This window comes from Scleropages formosus, chromosome 14, assembly GCF_900964775.1.
Source record: "Scleropages formosus chromosome 14, fSclFor1.1, whole genome shotgun sequence".
NCBI classification, from domain to species: Eukaryota; Metazoa; Chordata; class Actinopteri; order Osteoglossiformes; family Osteoglossidae; genus Scleropages; species Scleropages formosus.
In genome coordinates, this window is record NC_041819.1 from 13235465 (window position 1) to 13261658 (window position 26194).

Consider the following 26194-nt stretch of genomic DNA (forward strand, 5'->3'; position numbering starts at 1 on the left):
AGTGTAAGGGACATTGAGCCAATTACCGCTGTAAGTGGCTGAGATATCCATTCCCCTGGCCGACACTTTTATCCCAGGCAACTGCTGGCACTCGCTTAGATTGCAGGTTATTACTGGAGCAATCCAGGTAAAGCACCGCGCTCAAGGGCACAGATGCAATTACAAAATGTGTGGGAAAGCACGTCAGAGCCGGAGATCACCCCAAAGGCATCCGGCCCTCTCGGAATTGTTGGAGTAATCCCTACTCCATTGGACCAGCACGGATACTGCCTGCACAAGGTAATTTGATTCTACATCACTTTGGTCACCATTTCTGATTACAAGTAACAAACAGATTGTTTAACTAAAATAATCTTACAAAGGACAAACCAAAAAAAAGAATGTAATTAATGAATGGCCAAATTGTGCCAGGCATCTGTCCACTACAGCACACTTAAGATCATCCATACACAATGTGAACAAACTGTGTCATCTGGGAACTCATTGAGCAAAAACCCTCAAAGTAAAATCTCTGCATTTGTGTTGAACCAATAGTTTGAAAATAAATTTTGTACCTTCCAAAGATGACTTTGTATATACTGTAATTCTTCCCGAAGCAAAGCGCACGTTCCACCACATTAGAACATTAGCACATTAGCATAAGATTTTAAGAACTTTATAAAAAGCATGACAACATTTAATGTCTGATGTAGCTGATACAAAACATAGTGTTAAAATACCTGATGCTATTGGCACTGCTATAATTTTTTAATTAATGTTGTAAGATGAATTATAGTAAATCAATAAGTGTATCTTTGCTTGAGAGATCAGCTTCTATGTCACTAACCAGACATTTTTAGAAATGTCTTCTGAACTCAAATACTGTACATATTCTGGGCTGATTGCATATTGATTCTAAGCGAGGGCTATCTAATTCTTTTTGAAAAATTGTGATCCATTTGGCTGACACCAAAGAAACTTGCAATGTCAGGTTTGCATATCAAATTACTTAGAAATATTTCCTAATGTATAAACTACAGTATTTTTATTTAAGTAATTCAGAGTAAGTGTCTTGATCAAGGGTTCTAAGCATGAGCTCTGAATGCAGGTCCTCCAATTATGGGTTAAAGCATCTAACACACACATACACACACTGGCTGAAGCCACTTGTCCCAAGGAGGGTTATGATGAGCCAGACCCTAACCCGGCAACACAGGACATAAGGCTGGAGAGGGAGGGGACGCACCCCAAACAGGACTTGAATCCCAGACCCACCAGAGAGCAGAACCCTGCCAAACCCGCTGTGCTACCGCACCCCTACTGCAAGCACTTTCTTCTTAAATTTGTAATACATTCTTTTTTGCAGCTTTTGATGAATTTATTTAGCAGACACTTTTCTCCAAAGCAACTTCCAATTTACTCTATGTAGTGTTATCAGGCCACACATCTTATTCAACATGGTGATTTACACTGCTAGATACACTACTTACAATGGCTCACTCATCCATATATCAGTGGAACACACTCTCTGGCAGTCATACACTAGGTGGGACCCTGACCAGCATCTCTTTGGACTGTGGGAGGAAACCAGAGCACCCAGAGGAAATCCACACAGACATGGGGAGAACATGCAAACTCCACACAGACTGAGTGGGGATCAAACCCATGTCCTCTCACACCACCTAGGCACTGTGAGACAGAAGCAATACTTGCTGTGCCACCGTGCTGCCTGTGAGAAGCTGTTACCTTTGGCCTATCTTTGCAATGAATATTTTATTGCCTGTGCGTGGATAAATGAACTACTCAAATGTTGTTAAATGAACTTAGCCAACATGTTCTCTAACTTATCACTCAGCAAGTGTTTACTTGTTGCTTGGAGTCCACAAGCTCTGCCAGTCTGAATGTGAGCCTTTGCATTTATAAATAGTGCAAGAGAAATTTTGAAGGCACTGGGATTCTTTTTTTTGTATAGCCTCAGCACATTGTTGCAGTGGAGCACATGAATTATAAATATTTCCATAGATCTTGGCAGGCGATGCAGAAGATGTACATTCTGAGCCAGCAGGAAATCACTCCAGATTTTTGAAAGGCCACAGTTCTGAGGACAGGGCACACCACAGCAGAAGCAGAAGCAGAAGTGACTTGCTCATATGCTGTTACTCTCTAAAGCACACAGTAATGCCTTGTTTTCCTCCAACACTATGGAGTTACATAAACAAAAATTAAGGCATAAGAAAATCAATACAAATAAAGTGACAACATCTGTTACCTGTTTTGAAACAAATTTTTGACATGTCGTTTCAACAAAACGCTGTAACCGGTTGCGGACTGCTTCCAAAATAACATTTCAGCCATGCTACCATCTGGAGAAAACCATAAAATTTACCATTGCATATTAAGTCTTAAGGTTATTTTGCACAATCATCTCATTATTGCTTTCAGGCCTGGATTCCCATGACATAAACAACAGGATAAGTGCATTCAGAAGATGTGCAGTGTGCTTGAGAGGGCACTTAAGGAGTCTATGAATGAACTCTCATAAAAATGCACTCTCCTTCAGGTGGCCTGTTTTTGCAATCTGTATTTTGAAACTAAAATGTTTTTACTGGGAATTTTTGGAACAAACTGACCATGAGGAGCAAATACTATATAGAGGTGCAAATTGATTGACATCTTTTCTATAATACTACAGAATTTTAACTGAATAAAAACAAGTCTTTAAGAATGCTCTCTATCCAGCAATTGGCATGCAGTGTTTAAATTCATCACAAGCTGCCTGGGCAAAGACTGGTCTTTTTCTAAGACAAAATTGCTGAATTTAGCCTCCCCAGGGGATAACTTCTAGCTGCACTGTTGTGTTTGCTGTGGATTGATTGGGATTTGGCATTGTTTAGATGCAAGCTGCTTCTTGGGTGGCATAAGGCGATAAAGCAATGGATGGAGTTCAAAATAATGCTGGCAAAACACAAAGTGACTCCCACATACAAAAAACCTCATAAAAGCAGCTCAGCGACTCAAGAAATATGTGTTTGTGTCCATGTTTTGTTTCATGGGAAGGCAAGTACATAAACAATGACATTTTTTGGTTTCACTACTGTAATGGCTTCAGCATTTCTGAAAAGCTGAGTAAGTGTTGATGAAAGATATGAATGAATTATTCCTATGGTCAAGACAGGGCCATGAAACATGGCCATCAATTTACAAATGTTCTGTTAACGTTAAGTGACGTTGTACAAAATGCATCATTTAAAACATTGAAACATTAACAATACTCAAAAAATTAAAGAGAACTGTGTAGAGATTAGCTCATGATAGTGAGAAATCAGTTTTGGAGATAGCAATGACTCGAGGACCACTACAGGCAGTGACTGAGTAACACATGGGACATAAGTGAATGAGTGGTCAGCGGAGAGATGGCTGGTGGACAACTGAAAATGATGGGGGTATTCCAAAGGCTGCCGGGGTTCCCAGAGGATCAATTAGCCAGTACCATCATGAAGATGTCTTTCTAGCCTGGAAGAGGGCCAACATGACACTATGAGATCATGACTACTGAAATGATGGGTTGAAGTTTATTACTGTGACATGCTTCAGGCCATTTTGCACGGGAAGGTGGGCAGGCAGTGGTCTGGGAATTCAGATGGCATCAAGAGAAAGAAGGCAAAGAGAGACAGATACCCTTTGCTTAGAGAGACAGGAAGCAAAGAGAGACACTGCTCACTATGTAAATCTTTCAGTCAGCGTTCATCATATAACAAGAGTGAGTAAGAGAGAGTGATGCTGTTTTTTTTACAGAGAAAAAAATCTGTGAGTCTGCAATAAACTGCAGTCACATCCAGAATATACTCTGACTAGCCTTATACCTTGTGCCACCAGGAAAGGTTCTGAACCACTACGACCATGACTTGGAGAAGCACTTAATAAAATTGAGTGAGTGAGTGGTGAGTGAGTGAGTGAGTAATGAAAAAAATCTAAAGGAATGAGCTCTTGAACAAGAATATACAGCTTTAAAAATGCTGACAGACAATGAAATGACTAACATATCATTGGTGTAAATATTTCAAAATGTATTGATAGACTAACTCTGGATAAATCCACATCTATGGTGGTTACTTTATCACAATTACAGGAGCACCAGAAGAATCTCACCTGTGTGACTTTTTCCGTGACATTGTGCGTTCTGTCTTTGACCTTTGGTGCAATAATAGTCTTCTCAGAGGATGGGGGAGAGACAGCCTTCTTCTCATTGTTTGCCTCGGAGAAGTTCAATGTGATGAGAGGGATTTTGTTGATGGTGCTGTACTTATTCAGGTTGGAATCTGATGTGGAGCCCAGCAGACTGGACTTGATATGGTTGAATGGACCTGCAGAATAAGAATGAAAGAAATCAGCAGAGGGAAAACAAAAGTAGAACTCCCTAGTTGTCTGGAAGACCTATTTGTAATGGCTCTTTACCCATAATTCCCAGGTGCTTAATGGTTGTAATTTCTGCTGGTAAACAACCTTTCCAGGCCTTGCACTTGCAACAGGAAAACTAAATGCACATTTCAGAAACTGCAAATTATCACAGGTTTCACATCTCGAAATATATGCCTGACACCACAATAAACCTTCTTCTACAGGAGGCATGTAGAAGAAGCACAAAGCACACCATATATACTCTTCTCGGGACGGTCACCACAAACACTGATCACGGGCTGGGATGATGAGAAGGTGGAAGCAGGTGGGGCATGCGATCGCTGGAAGTGGCTTTAGCAGAGTGTCTCCCAGCCAGAGTCCCACAGTGCACCTCTCGTTTGAGGACCGGAGTGTCTCAAGGACATCGCGTTGTGGGAAGGACAAGAAAACCAGACAGGAGTTGCATAGGACCAACTGAGTGCATGCTAAGTGGGATAACGATAACACAGAGGAAGAAGCTCAGAGCATACCCCCTGCCATCCAGGAACGGGACACTAGTGTTACAGGAGAAAGAAAGGGGAGAAAGTAAAGAGAAGGCTGCCAAGACGAATGGCTCTTTAAGAGTATTTTAATGCTTTAGCACTGTTTCAGCCCTACCGACTGAGAATGAATGCCTAAGTGAAGCCTTCGTGTGTTATGGTACTGACACCAGCTCCTACACGGTGAATGCAAATATATCATAAACTGCCCATAACCATATTTACAAACATAAAGTGTGCTATCAGGGGCAAGCCACTCACAGATGCTTAATTTATTGTACTGTGCACTGTAACAGATTTTCATTAACACATTAAAAGATGCTGAATCACACACAGGTACTCTTTGTGAATTTGGAAGCAGTGAAAATAAATTGGACATATAAGTATATAAACAAGGAAAGATGAAGCGCAACATATTTTGCCTTTATGAGTCATGATGGCCGGAGTAACTCTTTTGGGAAGCAGACAGCATTCATGTTTCACTGACTTCAGTTAGCAGTGAATTCTAAGGCAGCTTTTTGTTCATGCAGGTTTGCAGGTTAACGGGGCATTGCTGAGTAATGGGAATGACTAATAGTACTCTGTTTTACTCAGACCTACCAGTTCAAGGTAACCGATTGTTGAACAAAATAATGTAAAACTCTTAAAATATGTCTGATTAGACACAGCAGCGGAAAGGACATACATACGTATCTCGCGTTATATTTTTCTTTGCTCAAGTCACAGTGCATTCAACACATGCAGCAAGCAGTCTAGTGCATCGGAAGCACGTGCAAAGAGCATGTTTTTACCTTTGATATTGCGACCATTGTCTGAAATGCAGTCACAGTATAAACAGAAAAGAAAAAAGGGACAAGAATTCCACAGAGAGGTAAGGATGGATTTCTCAGTTAGAGGACATGTCATCAATCTTTCAAAAACCTCCAAACAACTTTACATGTTGGCACAATTAAGGTGTCATCCCAGCGATGATCTAAGCAGTGGCGCAAAGCTTTTGTCGGTCTGCAGTAATAAGCAGGTCGTGCTGCTGCTGATGTCTTCGCTATGGTGCTGCAATAAATCTGTGTGAACTTGCCCTGGGAGATTTAGTGCTGCGAGTGTGTGGCCGTTGCCTTCATACCTTCACTCGCATGCCGGTCCCGGAAGGTGTTCTTAGCATTGGAGCTGAAGCCCTCGATGTCCTGCACGGAAGAAGCGCGGCGCATGCTACAAATGCTCTCACGGGATGTGACGTGGGCCAAGCAGGTGGACGACGGGGGCTGCTCGGGGTACAGCCGATCCCACTGCCACTTGGGAGAGGAGTGGTCAAGAGGCCCGGGCACAGTTCCGTGGGCAATGAGGGCCCGCGTGTCATCGACCTCACCAGGACAGCAGCTCTCCTTGGTGGTGGATTTTAGCTCCTTTGGTGCATCAGCCCCATCGCTCGCCTTGGGGGAGTCAATCGTGACAGTGTCGGGGTCCTCCTGGGGAAGAGACTGCTTACTCGCACCCAAGAGGCTCAAGACAGGAAGTCGAAACCTGAAAAATCTTGACTTCCCTAGAAGAAAAATAGAAAGAGAAGTGTTATTAAACATTTCATGATGTTCAAATCCCATCTTAAGGTACAAAAAAGAAAAATAGCTTCCACAAGCTGTGAAAGAAGCAGCCTTAAAATACTATATTTTTTGACTTAACTATTTCACAGGATGTGAGACCTGATTGATTTTATAATACTCTAAATTGCCGTATTTCCCCAGTCTGACCTTTCAAAATCAGAGAAAACATCTGCAGTGAAGTTAATGTATGTAACATCATCTTTCTGAGGGTCTTTTTCTTTTTCACTTACAGCAACAGAAGTAATCTGAGCAAATTATTAAATATTCTTAAGAAAAAAAAGCAAATCCCATATATCTTCCCTTAGACCTCACCTGAAAGTGAAGTGAAAGTGAAAGAAAAGTGAACCAACAAAGATAAATTTCTGGGAGGCACCTCACACCTCCCCTGTATCTCCTTTCCACCTTCGAGGCACAGCCCACATCTTAAGAACTGCTATTACAGACATTGTTGTCATGGTATCATGAATTATATGGTCTAATAAAATAATTTGTATGCTTTATACTATGATTCAGCTATGTCAGCACATTCCGTGTGCGATTAAGTGTCAACGGCCAACAGAGGTGACTGAGGCTGAAAAAGGGCTTTGCTGGAAGCGATGGGCTTCACCGGGATATGATGGCATGGCGGGTAAAGCTGGTCTCTCACAGTTGCTCAACGGCTGGTTGGGTTAGATTTTGAATCAAGTTCATGGTGTGCAGAGTTTGCATGTTTTACTCTGTGTTTACACCCCACAGCCACGCATGGAAGAAGGCACTGGCAAACCACTTCCGTTGTCCCTTGCCTTGGAAACCATGCAAGTGGGTTTGAGTGGTTGGCACTTCCACACATCGTCTTCACTCCCCTCTTACAGCCAGGCAGTGGGCTCCTTAACTTCAGCAAGAGCCACACTGCACACATATGCAACTGAGGCAACTAAACATATATTTTTTTGCACTTTCCCAATGTATTATTATTTATCCACATCAACTTAAAACAGTGTTTTGCCTCATTATCTCATGGTCTGTCTTTCAAGGTTTGCTGCGTTTGAGACATATTTCAGGTTAGCAAAGCATGTACATACACAACAGCCAAACAAACATTAACACAAACAAACAAAAATGGAAGCAGGAAAAAAAAAAAACATGTAAGTCCTGGTAGACTAGTTTGTGGGGGGAGTGAGGTCTGGGCCATACGTCCCACTCACCTACAGAAAGTGCACACGCAATACGTTGCCTCTCCTTCCCAGTGTAGTGATCGCTGTGTGGCTACTGTCTGGTTCGCCAGGCAGGAAGTCACTGCAAATAGCCTCTGCTAGATTCCTGCATCCGCAGCAACACCTTCTCGTCGGTCCCCCCCGTTTCCGCAGAGCTTGCTACGTCATGGTGCGACCAAGCGTCCGGCGGTATAACTGGATAGGTAGGCTGAACTCGTTAGCCTTGGTTGGCAGCCAGCCTAAGAGAAGGACAACTCTGACTCCAAACCCAGGCAGATGAAGCTCGTTAGCCTTGTCAGGCCATCCATCTGGGAGAAGGTGACTCCGACAGAACACCTATGACCCGGGGACCTCCCACCTTGCTCGGCCATAGCAGATGAACCCCAGGTAGAAAGGGCGGGGCCAGTGCTGCGCACGCTGTACTCCGCCTAAAGACTCCACTGCGCAAGCTCAAAGTTTGTGCTGCACGGTACTCCACTTCGCTGTATAATACTAACATCATTTAAGTATTAATATTTCCAAATGTGGTAAATAAATTTCTTATTAATCTGTTATTATCATTAGATATGTACTCAGATGTTTGCTGACCACTCAAGTGCACTCATTGTATTAAAGATATATACAGTTTTAGCTTTCTATAGACAGGGCAAGGTACCCCCCCCCCCCCCCCCCCACTGTTGCTATGCACAGTCTTCTGCACCAGTGCACTAACATGCCTGTTATATTGCATGACTCATTCTGCTGTCTTGTAGGATTGCAGCTGGAATGAGAGCATGAAATTTCTGCAACCATGTCGTAGTGGACACTTTGCAGCCGGGGCATGGGGAACTGGCCTTTCAAACTCCGCATTCAAGGTTCAATGTATCGTTCACACTCCACTTTTAAGCTTTATCCTTCACACGCCATCACTGCAAGTTGGCATGTCAAAGGCCGTATGGGTTGCTGTTGACATGTTCATGCAACATTTTTTGTGGTGTTTATGTGCTTTAGATAAGTAAGTAGAAACAGCATCACAAGGACGGCTACAGAAAATAGATATACATGCAATTAATGAAGTGCAATATTTACATTTGTCGGATTATTGTGATTAAAACACCAGAAATGACAACAAAAGGTATATGGTTTCAAGCCCTCTGTTGTCATACCCCTAGGAGTGATACCTGACCTGATTGTCCCGGTATGATATGCAGTTCTGTAAGCTGGTAACCTTTATGTCAATTTGGATAAAAGCTCCTGAGGTAACAATGAACATACAGCAGTGGCAAGAGCAATGTAACATCAGTCATTCCAGCAGCATGAAACATGAGAATAATACCTCTCAGTACATCCAGTCAGCTATGAAAAAGGTATCTAATGAGTCTGTTTTTAAGGTATCACTGATCACATTCCATTCATATATTGTAATATTCAGTTTTTTTCATAAAACTACTTTCACTGAACACTATAGTTTTTTTTTTTTTTTTTTCCTTAAATTATTCCTCTCCGTTCCTGCGTTGCTTCTGGCCGTTACACTTTTAACACAACGGATGTAACTGTGCAGTGCATACAATATATATGTATATTGCTATCAATATACATATAAATATGGATTAGGGTAGAATAACAATGAGGTCAGAGTTTCTTATATCGCCCAACCTTTTACTTGAACAATGAAGCCATGGAGTAAGGGGACAGCTGGTATTTTTGTGTACCGCAAAGGCCAACATAGAGTGTGTCCTTTTAAAAGTGTTGCTCTTGGACGCACTAAACTGAGCACATGCCCTGGGCTGTGGACTGGGCTTATCTGTGGCTCACATGCTAATTCCTCCCCTCTACAAAGCCCTCAGTCACAGATACAAGCAATTAGCTTCCTCTAACCGTATTAGCAATTCGCTTCTGATTAGAGCTATCCCCTCAGGTCTGGGTGCTGGATATGGATTCACCCTCAGCTGCTCTTTTATGAATTAAACTGTATCTGGTATAGTATATCTAAAAAATAATAATAATCTGCCAAGAAGTGTTGTACAGGTAATTTTCCTGGGGAATCGAAATGTAGAAAATCTCATTTTCCACTGTGGGAAGCACAGAAATGCGCTCCCTGACACTCGAAAAATATGCAGTCAAACACAGCTCCAGAAAAAACTGATAGAAATGTTGGTAGCAGAAATATATTCATGCATACAAAAAATATCATATGTAGGACAGATCATGGAGGATGATAACAAATCCTCATTGCAAATTCTTGGATGGATTTTATTTAAAGAGCCCTGGTTTCATACAGATCACGAAGGGATAGATTGTGCTCGGTTGTGTAGTTTTGTGCTGCATGCCACTTCAGTCATTGCATGCTCTGAGCTTCACTGTACCGCCCTGTACTCTACTGTCCTTAACTGCACTGTGCCATGTTGTACTGCACTTGTACCTGTTGTACTACGCTGTGCTGCGCTGCGCTGCGCTAGCAAGCCAGAGAGCAATGCTGCAGCGGTTCAGCTCCAAATGTGATTGTTTTCTGCAAGTTTTCTGTTGATATTCACCCCTGTTGATATGCAATGAATGCTCTTTACCACAGTTCACATGTCAACAACTCATAATTCCACACTGACCCACATCAGGAGGCATAAAAGCAGAGAGAATGGTAAAAGGAATCCCAGAGGTGATTAAGAGAAGCAGGCAATCTCTAAATGCTGAGCGCAATGGTCAAACCACCCGCTGGCAACAGAGACCCAGTGCTGCCTCAGTCTCATTGTAAGTGACATGTATGCTGACTCATCGGAGCGCAGTGATCGCAGAACATTTCTTCCTCCCAGTGCTGACGAGTGTACGACGATCGGTGTCCACAATGAGGGTACAAACCCAATTTTCTCAAGTTCTTAAAATGATGAAGAAATGCTGTCATAACATGCTTAAGTTAATTTATTTAAATAGATGAGTGAAGTCAACTGAAAATAAAAACAGTTAAAGAAATCTTCCAGACTGCTCTATACAGCCAGAAACATCTTTCAGACCGCTGTCTGTTACAAGTTACTCTTAATAAATCAAAATCGATATAAACTAAGATTTTCTTTATTTCATTTATTTTAATGCTGTGGTAGCTTCTGTCTGCCTGAATCACTTCTACAGCAGTTTCCCAAGACTCCCAAAGCTATGAAAATCTTCTCATCCAATTATTATGATCCAGGAGAAGACGGGGTCCTGTTCTACAAGGCTAAGGTACCCTATTTAAATGGCTGGCATCAAACCACAGAATCCATCTGGAAATTAGGACCTGGGAAATTCCTTTAACTGAAAAAACAGGCATTCTTCTTCCAGCTTTCCTTCTCATTTGAATACAATGTGAAAGTCGCAACTGCCCAGCAAGTGGAGACTATCAATAATGATACGCAAAACCATGAAGGCCAGGACGGCTATGATCGGAATACACAGGAGCGACTCAGCAACAAGTCGGCCTTGCAGGGGATGATGAATGATGAGAATCCTGAGCGCTGGCCGAAGGTGCCACTCTTGGCAGTGCTCTTCAAGCCAGGCTCCCCCATAACAGCACCCGGCAGACCAGGCACAGATGGGAGCTTTCGGAACTGACGGGGATGAAGGGAAAGTAGGGGCGGGACTTGGCCCCCATTCCACACTAGGCAGAGAGAAGGAGGGCTTTTAAGGTTTATGGAACAGAGGACCAGATGAACCCCTGAGCAGATAGCTCCCATGGCAGAGAGCTATGAACACAGATCTCTGTGAAGTTCTGGTCTATGAGCACACCAGCCAAATGTGTGTGCTTCAATAAGGAAATGCTCCTTTCATGTTCCCTCTGTTTTGGAATAGTGGTGCCTTCTGATACAGTGAAACGGAGCAGAGAGAAACTGCTGGTACTACTGGCTTTAAATGATCAAAACCTCTGCTTTGTATAAACTTTTTTTTTTAAAAAAAAAATCCATGTAGTTTTTTTTCATTTCCATTACTGTCGTTTCTTTCCAAATATGACCCCCTCTGATAATAAAGTTAGCAATATCAGATGACTCTATGACTCAGAATGAGCTGACTTCCTTGCAGCTGCAATCAAATTTATTATTGATGCATTATTTATTCATTTTTTATTACTATTTAATTGCTGTATTGTACACTTGGAAATGCCAAGCTGATCCATTCTTTGTCGAATGCCTTTTCTCTCGTTCTCTCATGCGTTCACTCATGCACACTCGTGAATTTCTATCTGAACTTAGCCATTAACCAAATGCACCCATAGTCTAGGATTTAGGGGTTATTCTTCGGTAGCTCCTGTAATAGCATATTGAAATATACACATTTTTGTATTCACTGACTAGGTGAAATGACCATTTATTTTACACTAAGGAATCTCCACTATTGTCTATCCTTGAAAGACACCTGCAATATTTGTACATTTTTAAAAACTAAGATAATTAAACATTTAGGCAAAGAAAAAAATTAGTAGTCAGTTTAGTTACTCACTGTGGTCAGATCTGCTTGGGGAAGAGTGGTTAAGCATTTCTAAAGAGTCGCTGCTTCCTTCTTGTAGGACATAATCGAAGTTCAGGATAAACATCATCACCACCCCTTCTTCATTCTTCACTGGGATTATGTGTGTGTTGCAAAGAAAGTCCGACCCTAGGAAAGAAACAGCAACTCATGAAAAAACTACAGCTTATAATATTTTATATACCATTAAAGATTATATATTGATTTTCTGTGAAAGACTTTCCAAAGAAGACAAAAATACTCAACTGTAGTATATTCAACATATAGAGCATTACCTTATTATTATTATTATTATTATTATTATTATTATTACTGTGCAAAGACAGTTCTACACATTAGCAGACAGCTGTTTTGGAATCATATGGTTAGATGCTGTGAATATTGACAAACACAGTGGGCTCAGTTAGGGTCAGTCTGACCTTATCTTATCCAATGTGCTCAACTCGTTGGAAGAACTGCCAGACTTCTCCACTGTGCCATAGCCGCAGGCTTACAGCAAAAACAGGGGCCAAGTGTAACTTCCAAGCAGATATCAACACAGCCACAAAAAACCAGGGACACGAGAAGAAGCATATGGTGGATCCCAGTGTCCTGGATACATCTTGTACCTTTCACCTCAGCTGATGTTTTGAACTCCATAAAAAACAAGCAAACACATTTTATAGAGGACAACTCGGAGCTGTCTGAGAATAGAAGCCTACCACTCACATTTAAATTCTACGGTGATTAACTGGTATAAATTTTGTGGTAACATCATTTCACTCCTTCTGTCAACATGCAGTGCTGGCGAGCTGAAGGAAAGTTTCACTCCTGCATGTCCTGATCAAAATGTTCAGTTTAGAAATGACCTCCCTGAACAACGTGTTTCTCTTAGTTTTGCACAAGCACCCCTTAAGACCATTTTAACTGAGCAGAATTGTCAACAGATCCATACAGATATCCTGGCCCTATGCTTGTCTCACGGATTTCTCAATAAACAGTCAAACCCTATTACAAATTCTGCTTCTGTAGATGTGACATGTGCTCTACAGGGTATCACCGACTACGGTCTTGCTGGACATCATAATCTGATGACATATAAGTCGTAGATGCACCATTAAACAACAAAATAGGTACATTTACATTATCAATGAGAAACATTTCTCAAATACCGTAGTAATAGCAAATACTGAAGTCCACAGGGTGAAGTTCAGGAAGAAATGGAAATACTGCCAGTATTTTTTTTAATTTTTGACAAAGTCCGTTTTTCTAATGTATTATTCAATTTACCCTTATTTAGCTGACACCTTTAACATCTTAATAATAGTAACAATATGCTCACTAATTTTCAATAACCACTTATCCTGGTCAAGGTTATGCTGGTCTGGAGCCTATCCTGGAATAATTGGGCGGAAGGCTGGGGGTATACCCTGGACAGGATAGCAGTCCATCACAGGGTAGCCACACACACTTAACCATTCACACATTACACAAAATTTAAAGTGTCCAGTTTACCTGAACTGCATGTCTTTGGATTGTGGGAGGAAACCGGAGCAACTAGGAGAAACCCACAGAGACACGGGCAGAATATGCAGACTCCACACAGTCTGAGCTGGATTCAAACTTACTACCTACTGCATCACTGTGCCAACCACTATCAAAACAGAATACAGTATACTGTATACAGTATTTTACAGTGATATAGCACCATAGCAGTTACTGTATGCAAATGTGTGTAATGTGTACAAAAAACAAAATATATAGCACACATACAAAATAATGTTATTAGAAACAGTAGATGATCTTATGGCTGATTGTTTGCTTCAACCAGCCTTTCATTTTATGCTGCTATGACAGTGGCGTAACTGAGTTAAGTAATTGCTAAATCCTTCTGGCTACCAGAGCTACATCCAATTTTGACCCCTCCTAATCTGAGTACTAAACTGATTTAGCCTCATACATGCAAAGCGACCTGATTTGTGTTACTGAAAAATATGATATTAAAAGTGGGCACGTTGTACACAAAATTATGTGGTATCATCACATTCATGACATCAAAACACAATAAACTCAAATGGTTGCATCAAACACAAAACAGGAAAATGAATTATATTGTACAAAAATATTTCTATATAACAATACACACAATAAAAAAACAAGAACAAAAAAACACACACACACACACACACACACACACACACACACACACACACACATTTTCAGAACCGCTTGTCCCTTACGGGGTCACGGGGAACCGGAGCCTACCCGGCAACACAGGGCGTAAGGCCAGAGGGGGAAGGGGACACACCCAGGACAGGACGCCAGTCCGTCACAAGGCACCCCAAGCAGGACTCGAACCCCAGACCCACCGGAGAGTAGGACCGCGGTCCAACCCACTGCGCCACCGCACCCCTAACAAAAAAACAACAAAACCTTATTATTATTATTATTATTATTATTATTATTATTATTATTATTATTATTATTATTATTATTATTATTATTATCACTGCCCACACAACAAACCTAAGGAGCAAATGAATACCAATAATGATAGCATAATAACTCTAGAGAGATTATTTATTATCACCGAGATAATGATTAGTGTTACTCTTGTTTTTGTTGTTGTTAATGTAGTTATAGAATTACAGTTTTGCAGCTTTAGCAGCTGTGACAATAATAACTGAAGTGGTTGCACTACAGTTGAAAAAGATATTGATATTACAATGTAGAAGAAGCCGAAGAAGAAATGCCAGGAGTCACTTTATGGGCCACTGCCGCTAGCGAGATGATACATGCACACAGCATATAAGACAGTCGTGCAGGAGCTGTTGGATCAGCACAAGATAGGATGTGTAGCGCGATCTCTGACAGGAGGATGTTCCTGACTCAGACATAAGCTTCAGGCATCGCAATCTGCTCACAGCACTGTAGATTATGGCTTTTACTGTCAGTTTTCAATTATGATCGTCATGGAACGCTGCTGTAACTTCAACCTCAACCTCACTGATGCATAGAATCAATGCACATGGGTGTAAAAGGAGTGTGCACAAAGGTATGAAACAAACTCTTTCACTAACTGCTTGGGTGGGCACGTAAAAAAGTTCAGATAATGAGGCAACCAAACACCAATAGGAAAGTCACCCACTAAATGTAAACACTTGATTCATAGAAATATGACATTGATGACAATGAGATTATACGTGAGACACTGACAAGGGCGAAGGCATCCTTTCTGAAAAGTTCTTTTTTTTTTTTACCTCACTAAAGCCTCACGGATTTGTTTTCAGTACACTGTTCACCTCCCCTTCTCTCTCTCTCTCTCTCTCTCTCTCACACACTCTTTCTCTGTTTCTCTGTGTCTAACAGCCTCTCTTTCCCCTTTAGGGAGGACATCTGATGTGTAAGAAGAGGGCAGATCAAAACGTCCCCAGTGATGCAAATGGAGCCCTCGTGCTCCGCTCCCCCTCCACACTTGGTCTCACGGAGGAGGCACACTGACCGCACGTTCATCTCAACATCCAGCCTGCCAGGAGCATTCGTAATGCGAATGTCTGCTGCCCAAATAAATCTGCTGTGGGCCTGCTGGACTCACTTTAACATGTCATTAACAGGGTGGCTCGGTGCTGTCAAGGCCGGTGTTTGGCTGGCTGTATTCTGTCATATGCTGAAATGGCATGACCATAAAGAGCAGGACCCAAAGTATTCAGAACACTTCCGCAGTTCCTTCCTTAACACTTACATAAACTGTTGACATGCTTTCCTTTTCTATATATATCATTATGGCTCAGCATTTCTTTCACCAGCTGGACTCTGGAGCAGGGCTGGAGGAACAAAAAAAAAAGTCGGGTCTTGTTATTCCTGCTCTCTGCGTAATGTGCTGACGTATGCAGATGGAAAGCAATCAAACGACAGTATCTTCAGAGTACCACACCTATTTTAAATCAGCCAGCTGACAGAAAGACTGAGCTTGTGATTTCCAAACATCACAATTTGTGAAGTTCACCTTCATCGTTGAGGAAAAAATGCAACACTCATGTCAACAATCATTAGATATGCTTACCCTTATAAGCCCCGCCTCCAGAGGAAGGCTGCTGCACCGAGCTTTTTGCATTTGAGGTAATTAATGGTATATACACAGACTGTTTGTCATAGCAGGGGGTGCAGTGGCGCAGTGGGTTGGACCGGGTCCTGCTCTCCAGCGGGTCTGGGGTTCGAGTCCCGCTTGGGGTGCCTTGCGACGGACTGGCGTCCCGTCCTGGGTGTGTCCCTTCCCCCTCCGGCCTTATGCCCTGCTTTGCTGGGTTAGGCTCTGGTTCCCCGTGACCCTGTCTGGGACTAGTGGTTCTGAAAATGTGTGTGTGTTTGTCATAGCAAAAGGGATTATCACCTTGCAATTACCAATCAGCTCATTATTAAAAAGCAGTGTCATCATGTATTCATACAGCACATATACTTTGCAGGACTTGTAGACTCAAATAGTGGTGTCTGGGAGTAACACCATGCTGTCTCTGGAGACATATTTCTCCCATAAAACACCCACAGTGTAGCGCAATTCCACAAAAGTAGCCAAGGCAATGCCAAAATATTGAGATGTTTCCCAGTGTAAGCAAAACTCAGACTGCTGGAATTGGATATGTTCAGAAATATACAGTATTCCTTTGACAGCCAGAGAATTAAAGCACATTGATTTTTTTTTTTTCCCTCACGTGATACTAGCATTAATCATACACTTGCAGTGTTGCAAAACTGAGCTGTAATTGTACAGTATGAGCGTTCCCTGGTCACTGCAGCTCCAAGGGATGCTCTATTAATAGCACTAAATTCCCTTCAGAGTAGGAAGTTAACAAATACAAAGAAGTAAGTCTAACTGAGCAGGGATTCTGTGATCGACCAACAACACCATAACGGCTAGCTTCACTTAACTTTAACGTTAACTTTTTCTGCAAATTATGAGTGTTCTGGCATTTATTTTGTTAAATATTCTGTATTATGTGCGATTTCCAAAGTGTAACTCTTAGTCCCTTTTATAGCGCACAATGACTTTGTGCAGCCACTGTTGTTAAACATTGTGCACTGACCGTTAAATCATATGTTTCTGGTGCTAAGGCATGCTCCACTGCAGTACAAGCAAGGCGCCATGTCGTTTCCTGGCTCAAGCAGGCAGGAAACCTGTTTGTGGAATTAATTTAGCCGAGCAGATGGAACACAAAACCATGCAATAAAATGCAAGCAACGGGGAACTCTTTATCCCGCTGCCCGCTGAATGTCACCTCTATCCAAAAGCATAATAGAAAATGGCTTCATTTACTGTCTCTGAATCTTTAATTGTGGGAAAGATTTCTCCTTAAATAAAATTAATTTGTAGAACACTAACGGGATTATTTTTGAATTATATACCACAATGCTTAACCTCCTTAAAATGTAGCTTTCAACTAGGTTTCAGTGAACAATAAGAAAGACCTAGTTTTTTATGCTCACTCAAGCAAATCCTGGAGCCCAGTAGGTTTTTTTTTTTTTTTTTTTTTTTTTTTTTTTTCTTCCTGTCCAGCTGGCCAGTGAACAACCTGATTCAACTTATGGTCCTGACTGAACATAACTCCATTTCTGACCTTCAAAGGAGGTAAGAGAAGCTGGAGAACTTTCTAGATGTGTCCTTGGCTGAAGCTGACTGTGAAATAGACTTATAACCTAGCTAGAGTAACTAATAAAATAAGTATAAAATATTACAATGGAAAATATTACACCACGTTAAATATACAACAGTCAGACTAAATGTACCGCGAAATAAAGACAGTTCTTCTGTCCACAAGAAGCTATCCATCCTGGCCAACAAAAGAAGCTATTTTCAGTAATACAGATACAAGTCCTGCTGACCTCCCATGATTGTCATTAGCATGGATTGCTGTAGTAATTGGGTACGTGAACACTGACTGAATAAAATATCCTTTTATACACTGTCACCCAGCAACTGTTCAACAGTCCAGCTCAAAGCACCCTCGGCGTTCCAGGATTTAATGTTTAATATGAAAATGAAGCATGTTGCTGCATTGCTAAAAAAGCACCATGCTGGGTTTAAAAGGCACACAAAGAAAATCAAACCTAAGAAAAATCTAATGGTTTTTTCACTGTATTAAAAAGGTAATATACTGGATCTATATCATAGAAAATATATTTTTTCTTTTTCTATATTTTATATTTTCCCTTCTTAATCTGTAACTGACATATTAATCTTTTCCTCTGACATGTTCTTTGCAAAAGTTGAAACTGTCTTCAACTCACATTTTGTATTTTAGTTGTCGGATTCCACCCACTGTAGTTTCACGACATGGGTCCCACAATTCCCTCAGTGCAAAATGCAAGGACCCAAGGTATCTGGTGTCTGGTAGCATACTGGCTAGAATTAGAATGTTAATTATTCTCCGTAAAATTTGCAGGGGTATACATCGACTCTTTCGGCTCGCTATTGAGAGTAAATAGAACTGTGAGAAGTTCCTGTTAGCGTACATAAATATCACTGTCGTTTTGAACACACGTATACATACAGCCAAAGCAACATACAATGGTGCAACCACAATTGACAATTATCTAGCAATTTAAATACCTTGGTAATTTTGCTGGAGATTCAGAGCAAGTATCGTACTCAAGGGTACTACAGCCAGAGGTGGAATTTAAACCCATGAGCTTTGGTTCCAGAGGCAGTAGCTCCAATCACTACATGACCAGTTGCACCAATACAGCTGTACCTGAAGGGCACCGAGTGTCTGCATGTGAGATCCACCACAACCACCTATGTAATGCAGTTTCACAGACAGGCCACTGTGGCCATACACACACAATTAGACACACAGAGAACAGGATATTGAAGTTTGAAATGTATTTTGCTCTGCCTTTGTATCTCTGAACGTGATATCCTAGGCCTGTCTGATATCCTAGGATAGATGCCGGTTTATCGATTTAAACATTTTCAACTCGAATTCCCTTCCGCCCCAACAGCCCTCTTGGATTACATGGCTCACCCACAGAAAGGCTTTGGAATGGAATATGTCAGTGTAAACCTCAGATGTCATGCACCCTAGGGTGTGAGGAAAGGAGGGGTTATTTTTATTTATTATGGAATAAAGTTGGAGGACGAAGGGCGTAAAAGGGTAATCCACAACGAGGACTGGCGTTTTAAAACTAATGACCTCCTGATTCTTCTTGCTACTGACAACACAAAATGATGCAGTGCAGGGATTTAATCACTTCCGAAGCACTTTTTCTTGCCTGGCTCGATGACAGTTGTAAACCTTCCCCTAGAGTGTACACGTTTACTTGCGGGTTTGTCATCAATTTGTTGAATAATTGATTCAGATACTTTTATTCAATAACTATTTTCATCAGATGAATTGACATCCAGATATACACACGGACAAAAATTGCTGCTAAAAACCGCCGTCACTCAGAGGAACATGATGAAAATGCAGAGAAACACTGTATCTCATCAGGCACATTGTAACCACAGAAGGCAGGTATGTTAAAACACATCTGGTGCAAATGCAATAAAAGACACTCTGTAGTTTCCAAATTAAATGTGAAATTGCTGATTTGCAGTTTGTTTAAAGTTTTGATTAGCCTGTTCTTACCGCTGAGACAAAAATTAGCACTCACGGGGTTTAATCAGGAGCCAGTTTATGCAGTCATTGCTGAGCACAGTACAGATGCTATTTAAACGGCATCTTTATTGGCTTTTCTGATTCTTTTTTTCAGGTCAAGGCATATTTCACAGCTTTATTGACAGTTGGTATTTTGCTGGTTTTATGGCATTTAAATGAGCTGGAAACTTTAGACTAAAGCAAGAATGATTGTGTCACTGGAAGGATTTAAAGAATATTAAGCAGAAGTTGAATTTCTGTGAAGAAATTGCTCAAGAAAATGCTTTTAAAATTCACACTGAAAAAGCTACAAATTTTATTGTTTAATTAACAGCCAGGCACAGAAAACATCCCACTGAAGCAGATGAGTATGATATAAATAACAGTTAGAGGCCACTCTTGGAAGTCAGCAGCAAAAGCACTCAAGGGAAGAATTATGAACATTTCACAAGAGTGCCAAATAATAAAAAAGAAAAACAATATCAGGCAATAATCGCCATCAATAACTGTAAATGCTGAAATGGTCTTTGCTATGAGACAAAATTAAAGAATTCCTTTTGAACACATAAACAGATATTGCACCGACAATGGGTAGAGTTTCAAGATGATGGAAATTTCATTAGAGTCAATTTCCATCATCAATAATTAAGACAATGCTTCTCAAGCTGTTCGCCAGACACGATAATGCTAACAGCCTAAAAGCCCCTTAAAGAAGGCCTGGAGACTTTTTTTATCATTCATTTATAAGTGCCCTTGTATTGAATTTATACTTAGATGCAAAAAAACTGCCACATTCCACCAGTTCCAGGTTTATTCAATAAGTAGAGGTATGAAGTAAGTATAGGTCGTGTTACCGTGCTGTATGCACAACATCTTGAACAGTGATGCTGGAACATGATGCTAATGGGAATTGAGATTCTGTTGTCTTTGAGCTTTTCATTTCATAAGGATGAAGAAAAACTTTTCTCATGCTGGCTTCTCAACAACAGACACACCAGCAGTGATGCTTGCAGACTGTGTCATATACAGAGGTTTTGAAGAGTTGTTTCAGATTCTCGAATGAAACTGTGAATAACAAAGACAACAAAAGAGAACCATACAGTTTGAGCCTTTGGTCGCAATGTGCTGTATTTTCTGCATTCATGCTTCATTAACAAACCATGGAAATCAATCATATCTCTATTAAACCATAAAGCATCACAGTGAATCCTTTCCCCAAAAGGCCCTGTGATGCTTGCTCTATATAGCCAATAGAAAGCTTCAGAGGAGAATTTGATTTGGTTAAGAACTACATTAAATCTCTTCAGATGAAAATTTCAGTGCATGTCTACAAAATCTGTCAAAATAAGTTAACAGAACAGTCAAGATGCTAACATGATACAGATGACTATCATGACCAATATTACGAGTACAAAAAATCCACATTGGCTCCATGAAACTTCCAAAGAATTAGAAGTTTCACTTTTCACTGCTTACAATACTTTAAGAGAAAGTTTTCGGAAGACCTGAAACCTGGCAACAGAAAGGGTTGGAGGCATGGCATCAAATATTTTTTTTGAAATATTATTTCATAGACTAAAGGAATGGAGAATGATCTAATGTTTTCTTCATTTTACCGTGATCTTTTTTTAAACCAAAGTCTTGGTGTTTCCAGTCTTTCCTGGAGCATGCAACTGAAATTCCACTGTCTTTTAACAGAGCACAGAGTAAGGACACAAGCCGGCTTGTGTTCCTCTCTGGCTCCACCATGTCTATTTTCACCCTCACTGCCATTTCTGGGTGCTATTTTCCAGGTAAGCCTTGATAATGAACGGGTTTGAATCCTGTTGTAATATTCTTTCCTGTTAATAATAACTTCTTCTGTGTTGGATTGGTGTTTGGCATTTAGACACATATGGAGCTTCTGCTGACCCCTTACCTCCACGAGCACTGGGCTGTTCCCATAGTGTTAACTGTGGACAGACTCTTGCAAGCATCTTTAGAGCTTTACACAGTTATCCCCGTTACCAACTCACATGAAATATCTTTTCCTCAGAGGTCTCTGGCTTCCAAGAATGTAACCGCCCTATCACTGACTTAATCTTATCCAGTGTCAGAATTTATTGCTTTTTAAAGGCCATTATGGTGTAGAGATGGATGGAAGCTGCTTGCAGCTGGCTGGCTTTCACCGCCCAGTGGAAAGAGTGTCTTACAGTAATTTAATCCTTGTAGTGAAAGCAATAATAAACCACTGTGCAATACGTTTTCCTGAGTAGCTTTGCTTTGAAAGGCTAATTTTAATATCCATCATTGACTGTGTTTCGAGTTAATGGAAAGAGCAATGAGCAATGCAGAACATTAGAAGATTGTAATGTCAACCCCCCCCATTTAAATAATTATTCAGGAGCAGAGTGGGAAAATGTCGAATGCTTGTGTCATAGAGTGTCAGGCACGGTTTAAAGGGGTACTTGCGTTTATAAATCATAGTCATACCAAGTAATACCAAAACTTCTATAAATAGTCTTGTATACACTCTGTAGGCGAACGGACACATGTATTACCCCAGGATCACACGGAAATGGTGATGAACTCCGACCTCACAAACTGTGCATGTTTAGAAAGCTTTCATTAGCTATGGGGAACCATGGAAAAGTAATGGGTCTAACAACTGCCTTTCCCTACCATAGCTACTGGGCATTTCTAAATGTATTTATAGACCAGTGGTTCCTTTCTCTCAGCTACCTCTGATGTGTTACCAGTATTGTGTTTAAGACTGAACAATGAAAACAATCAAACAGCTGATACTGCAACAAATTTTAACCTTACTACATCTGGAGTATTTAGATCACACACACATCGTCTGAAGCTGCTTGTCCCAAGCGGGGTCACGACGAGCCAGAGCCCTGCCCTGCACCACAGGGCGCAAGGCTGGAGGGGGAGGGGACAGACCCTGGACGGGACACCAGCCCAACACAGGGCACCCCAAGCAGGACTCAAACCCCAGACCCACCAGAGAGCAGGCTCTGGTCAAACCCGCTGCACCACCGCACCCCCCTGGAGTATTCAAATGATAAATATATTTTTTTTTACATATTAGAAATAATTAACTTTTGAATGAATGAATGAATGAATGAATGAATGAATGTGTAACACAAATGGGAAAATGCATGCATTTTCTGAGACTGTGATGATTTGTGAAACATCTCTGAAGCACAACAGCACAAAAAGCTAAGAAAACTATGAGGGAACCAAGAGTGGGCAGAATCAATAAGCACGCAGTGCTTGTATTTTTAGAACTACTTCTATAGCACAGTTGTGCCCCTGGCACGCTCTCTGCTTGCAGTCTGCAGGCCGCAAAAACCCTCTGTCGTCTCATTAACCGTGCTCTACCTTGGCAGTCTCCTTGGCCTACATTCAGTCTTTATTGTATTGGTCTGAAATGATGACACCTGACCATGGCCCGTCTTCAACAAGGTGCGACTCAACTACCCTTGCGGTCTCTTTGGTTTTTTGGACAAACACATTTCTTTGCACATGTGGGTTTGTGCATTAGATAACAAAAACTTTCACAAAACTTATATCCACAACTTGTTCCTCTGTGCAGTCCTCTCCGGGTGCAGAAAAAATATGACATTTTTCTTTATTCTAAGGTATTGCATGGTGCATACAGAGACAGAAGCTCCTGATAATGAAACACCAAGGGAATATTGGCGATAAGGTGTATGTAAATCCAGTGTCATGAAATTGATATGAAACAGCTTTTTGTGCTGAACCTGCACTTTTCCTGGTTAAACTTAAATTAATTGGAACAAGTAAGCTCAAACAGCACCTCTCTTAGAAAAATGTGCAGCCAGTTAATTCCAAAAAGGGTATATTGCCATGGCTTTAGTTTGTCACCTACCCTTGACACTCAGCAGTTCTCTTTACTAACTACTGAGAGGTAGCAGTATTTAAACGTTAACTATTTTCAGTGAGTAAAGCACACAAAATTGTGTAAGAATCAGCAATTATCAGTAATCAGTAAACCCGCATCAGCGATGGGTCAGTTGGTAGATTAGTGGTTAGAGGTGCTGCCTTTGGACCCAGAGGTTGCAGGTTTGAATGTTACTAGTATTACTACAGTTAGCTGTAGTACCCATGAGCAAGGTATTTACCTTAACCCCTTCCACTAAAGTTACCCAGCTGTATAAATGGGTTAGTAACTATAAGCAGCTTAAACTGGTAAGTTGCTTTGGAGAAAAGCATCAGCTAAATTAATGTAATTATTCTTTTCCGTTGTTGTCATAGTATTGAAAATGAGGAATTCTTAAACAAATAATGTTAAAAAAGAATTCTCTTAAAAATTATAGATATTTTTGCTACAAACTACTCTGTAGACACACCGAAGACCCTATAAAAAAGTATTTTTACAAATTTGTATTTTAGTGTTTTTTTTTTTTTTAAAACAGAAAGCAAAATCAGTAATAGAGCAAACTGCATGCTTATGTAAATATACTTTATTTATTGTGACATTTAGGTCAAATATTTAAGACTTCACCTGAGCATATAAAGAATCACATTCCTAAGAAAGCTTGTGAGCTTGTTAGAATTTTCCTGGTACACTCAATAAGTTTTAACACACTTGAACAGCATCATCTGATGGTGCCAGTCTTCGAATTTTTTTGACTGCAGCATGTACAGAGAATCATAACATTCACACTGTAGAACTAATAGGTTAGAAATGCCCAGTATGATCTGTAACAAGAAGGGATGGCCACACTGAAGAGTATTTAGTTCTGAATCAAGTGTTATCCCATATCCATATGAAAGAGGTCAATGTTCTCTATGTCCAATAGGGTGTAGTGCCCAAATGTGGACTGCAACCAGTCTAGCAGTTCTACATGAATAAAAATGACTATAAAACATGACTATGATAAGCCCGTCACCTTGGGAAGGAAGACGACTGTCAACATGAATGAGACAAGAAGAGAATAAAATTCTATATTTGTTGCTGGGATCTGTTGCTATGGCAACATTATGCAGCACCTCAGATACTTCAATAGCTCAAATTGCTGTTTTAAGGAAGAGCACAATAACAGCTATCAAGGCTCAAGGGCAAAACTTTAAAATTATTTTCAAGAAATGTGTAAATGACGTCAAGTTTTTAACATAATCCATTTTTCCATTCTTCAAAAGAAGGAAACACAAGTTCCTTACATTGCACAGATTAAAATAATGCTTGTATTCCCATTATGTAATTTTGCATGCAATGTACTGTCACAATAAATATTTTAGTCTTTCTGAACATCAGTAGTCATCTCTGCTGTCAAGTTACATATATTCACAACATGGTTAATTTTCCACCATGATATTGACTTTATATTTGGAATGGTGAATTACAATTTATATACAAAGGAAATAAAAATACTAATGTGATTAATTAAAAAAGCTATGAGCATCACAATAAAAGCATTTTTTTTTCATGATTGTGCTTTAACAAGAAAATTTGGGACAGCTGGTAGTGTAGTGGTTAGTGCTGCTGCCTTTAGACCCACAGGTTCGATCCCCTCCTCTGGCTGTAGTACCCTTGAGCAAGGTACTTACCCTAAGTTGCTCCAATAAAATTACTCAGCTGTATAAATGGGTAAATAATCGTAAATACCTCAACACTGTAAGTTGCTTTGGAGAAAAGTGTCAACTAAATGAATAAGTGTAAAGTATGGCTTAGTATACGTTAGACATTAATATTCTTGGCACAGATCTGATTAATTCACCATCAGCACTGAACATGCAACAAAAGACTGTACTCTACATCACTACACAACTGAATAGTGTTTCTTAGTCATAGATAAACACAGGATATAATATATTTGGTCTTTCCCTAGGGAAAATAAAAATAATAATAATAAAGAAAAACACAGAATAAAACAGGGATGGCCACATCTGTGTAGGAGGCCCATCCAAGTCACGACAGTGATCCAGCTGAACCAAGTGCACCCTGTCCATTTGGGAAAAGTTCCCACAATATGTGCCCCAGTATGCGTGTGCAGAGCAAGCCGTGATGTTAAGGTGGCATCCCGGACTCATAGTCCAGTGAGCAGGAACATGCCAAATGAGATCACACAATCCTGGTGCACAGCATGTGTCACACACTGAAACACAATTCACTGACCAACGGTGGCGGTGCGAGCTATTGTCCATTACAAGCTCTAGTAACCTAGGATGCTTAGAAAAGAGCCCCTCAAGAACATCTACTAGAGTGACAAATTACCCTAATGAAGCTATGCTAGTCCATTCATCAAACTACCACAGCACATTTTGTACATGCGTTTTCCTAATTTTCCTATGAATTACGAAAGTAAGTCATGTAAGTACATGCACACACACACTGACTGAAACCGCTTGCCCCAAGCAGGGTCAGGGTGAACCGGAGTCTAACCCGGTAACACAGG

The 26194-nt window shown here is 40.7% G+C and overlaps 1 protein-coding gene across 1 annotated transcript in view; it reads right to left on the minus strand.

Annotated features, from left to right (window-relative positions):
- The window catches only part of LOC108919960 (potassium voltage-gated channel subfamily H member 7-like), a 55957-nt gene that overhangs the window by 18973 nt on the left and 10790 nt on the right, over positions 1 to 26194 (minus strand). Inside the window, exons 3-6 of the mRNA XM_029258200.1 lie at positions 12145 to 12300; positions 6037 to 6453; positions 5708 to 5728; positions 4129 to 4343 (exon numbers count right to left, since the gene is read on the minus strand). Of these exons, the coding sequence (XP_029114033.1) occupies positions 4129 to 4343; positions 5708 to 5728; positions 6037 to 6453; positions 12145 to 12300 (809 nt within the window). The remainder of the gene's footprint in view (positions 1 to 4128; positions 4344 to 5707; positions 5729 to 6036; positions 6454 to 12144; positions 12301 to 26194) is intronic.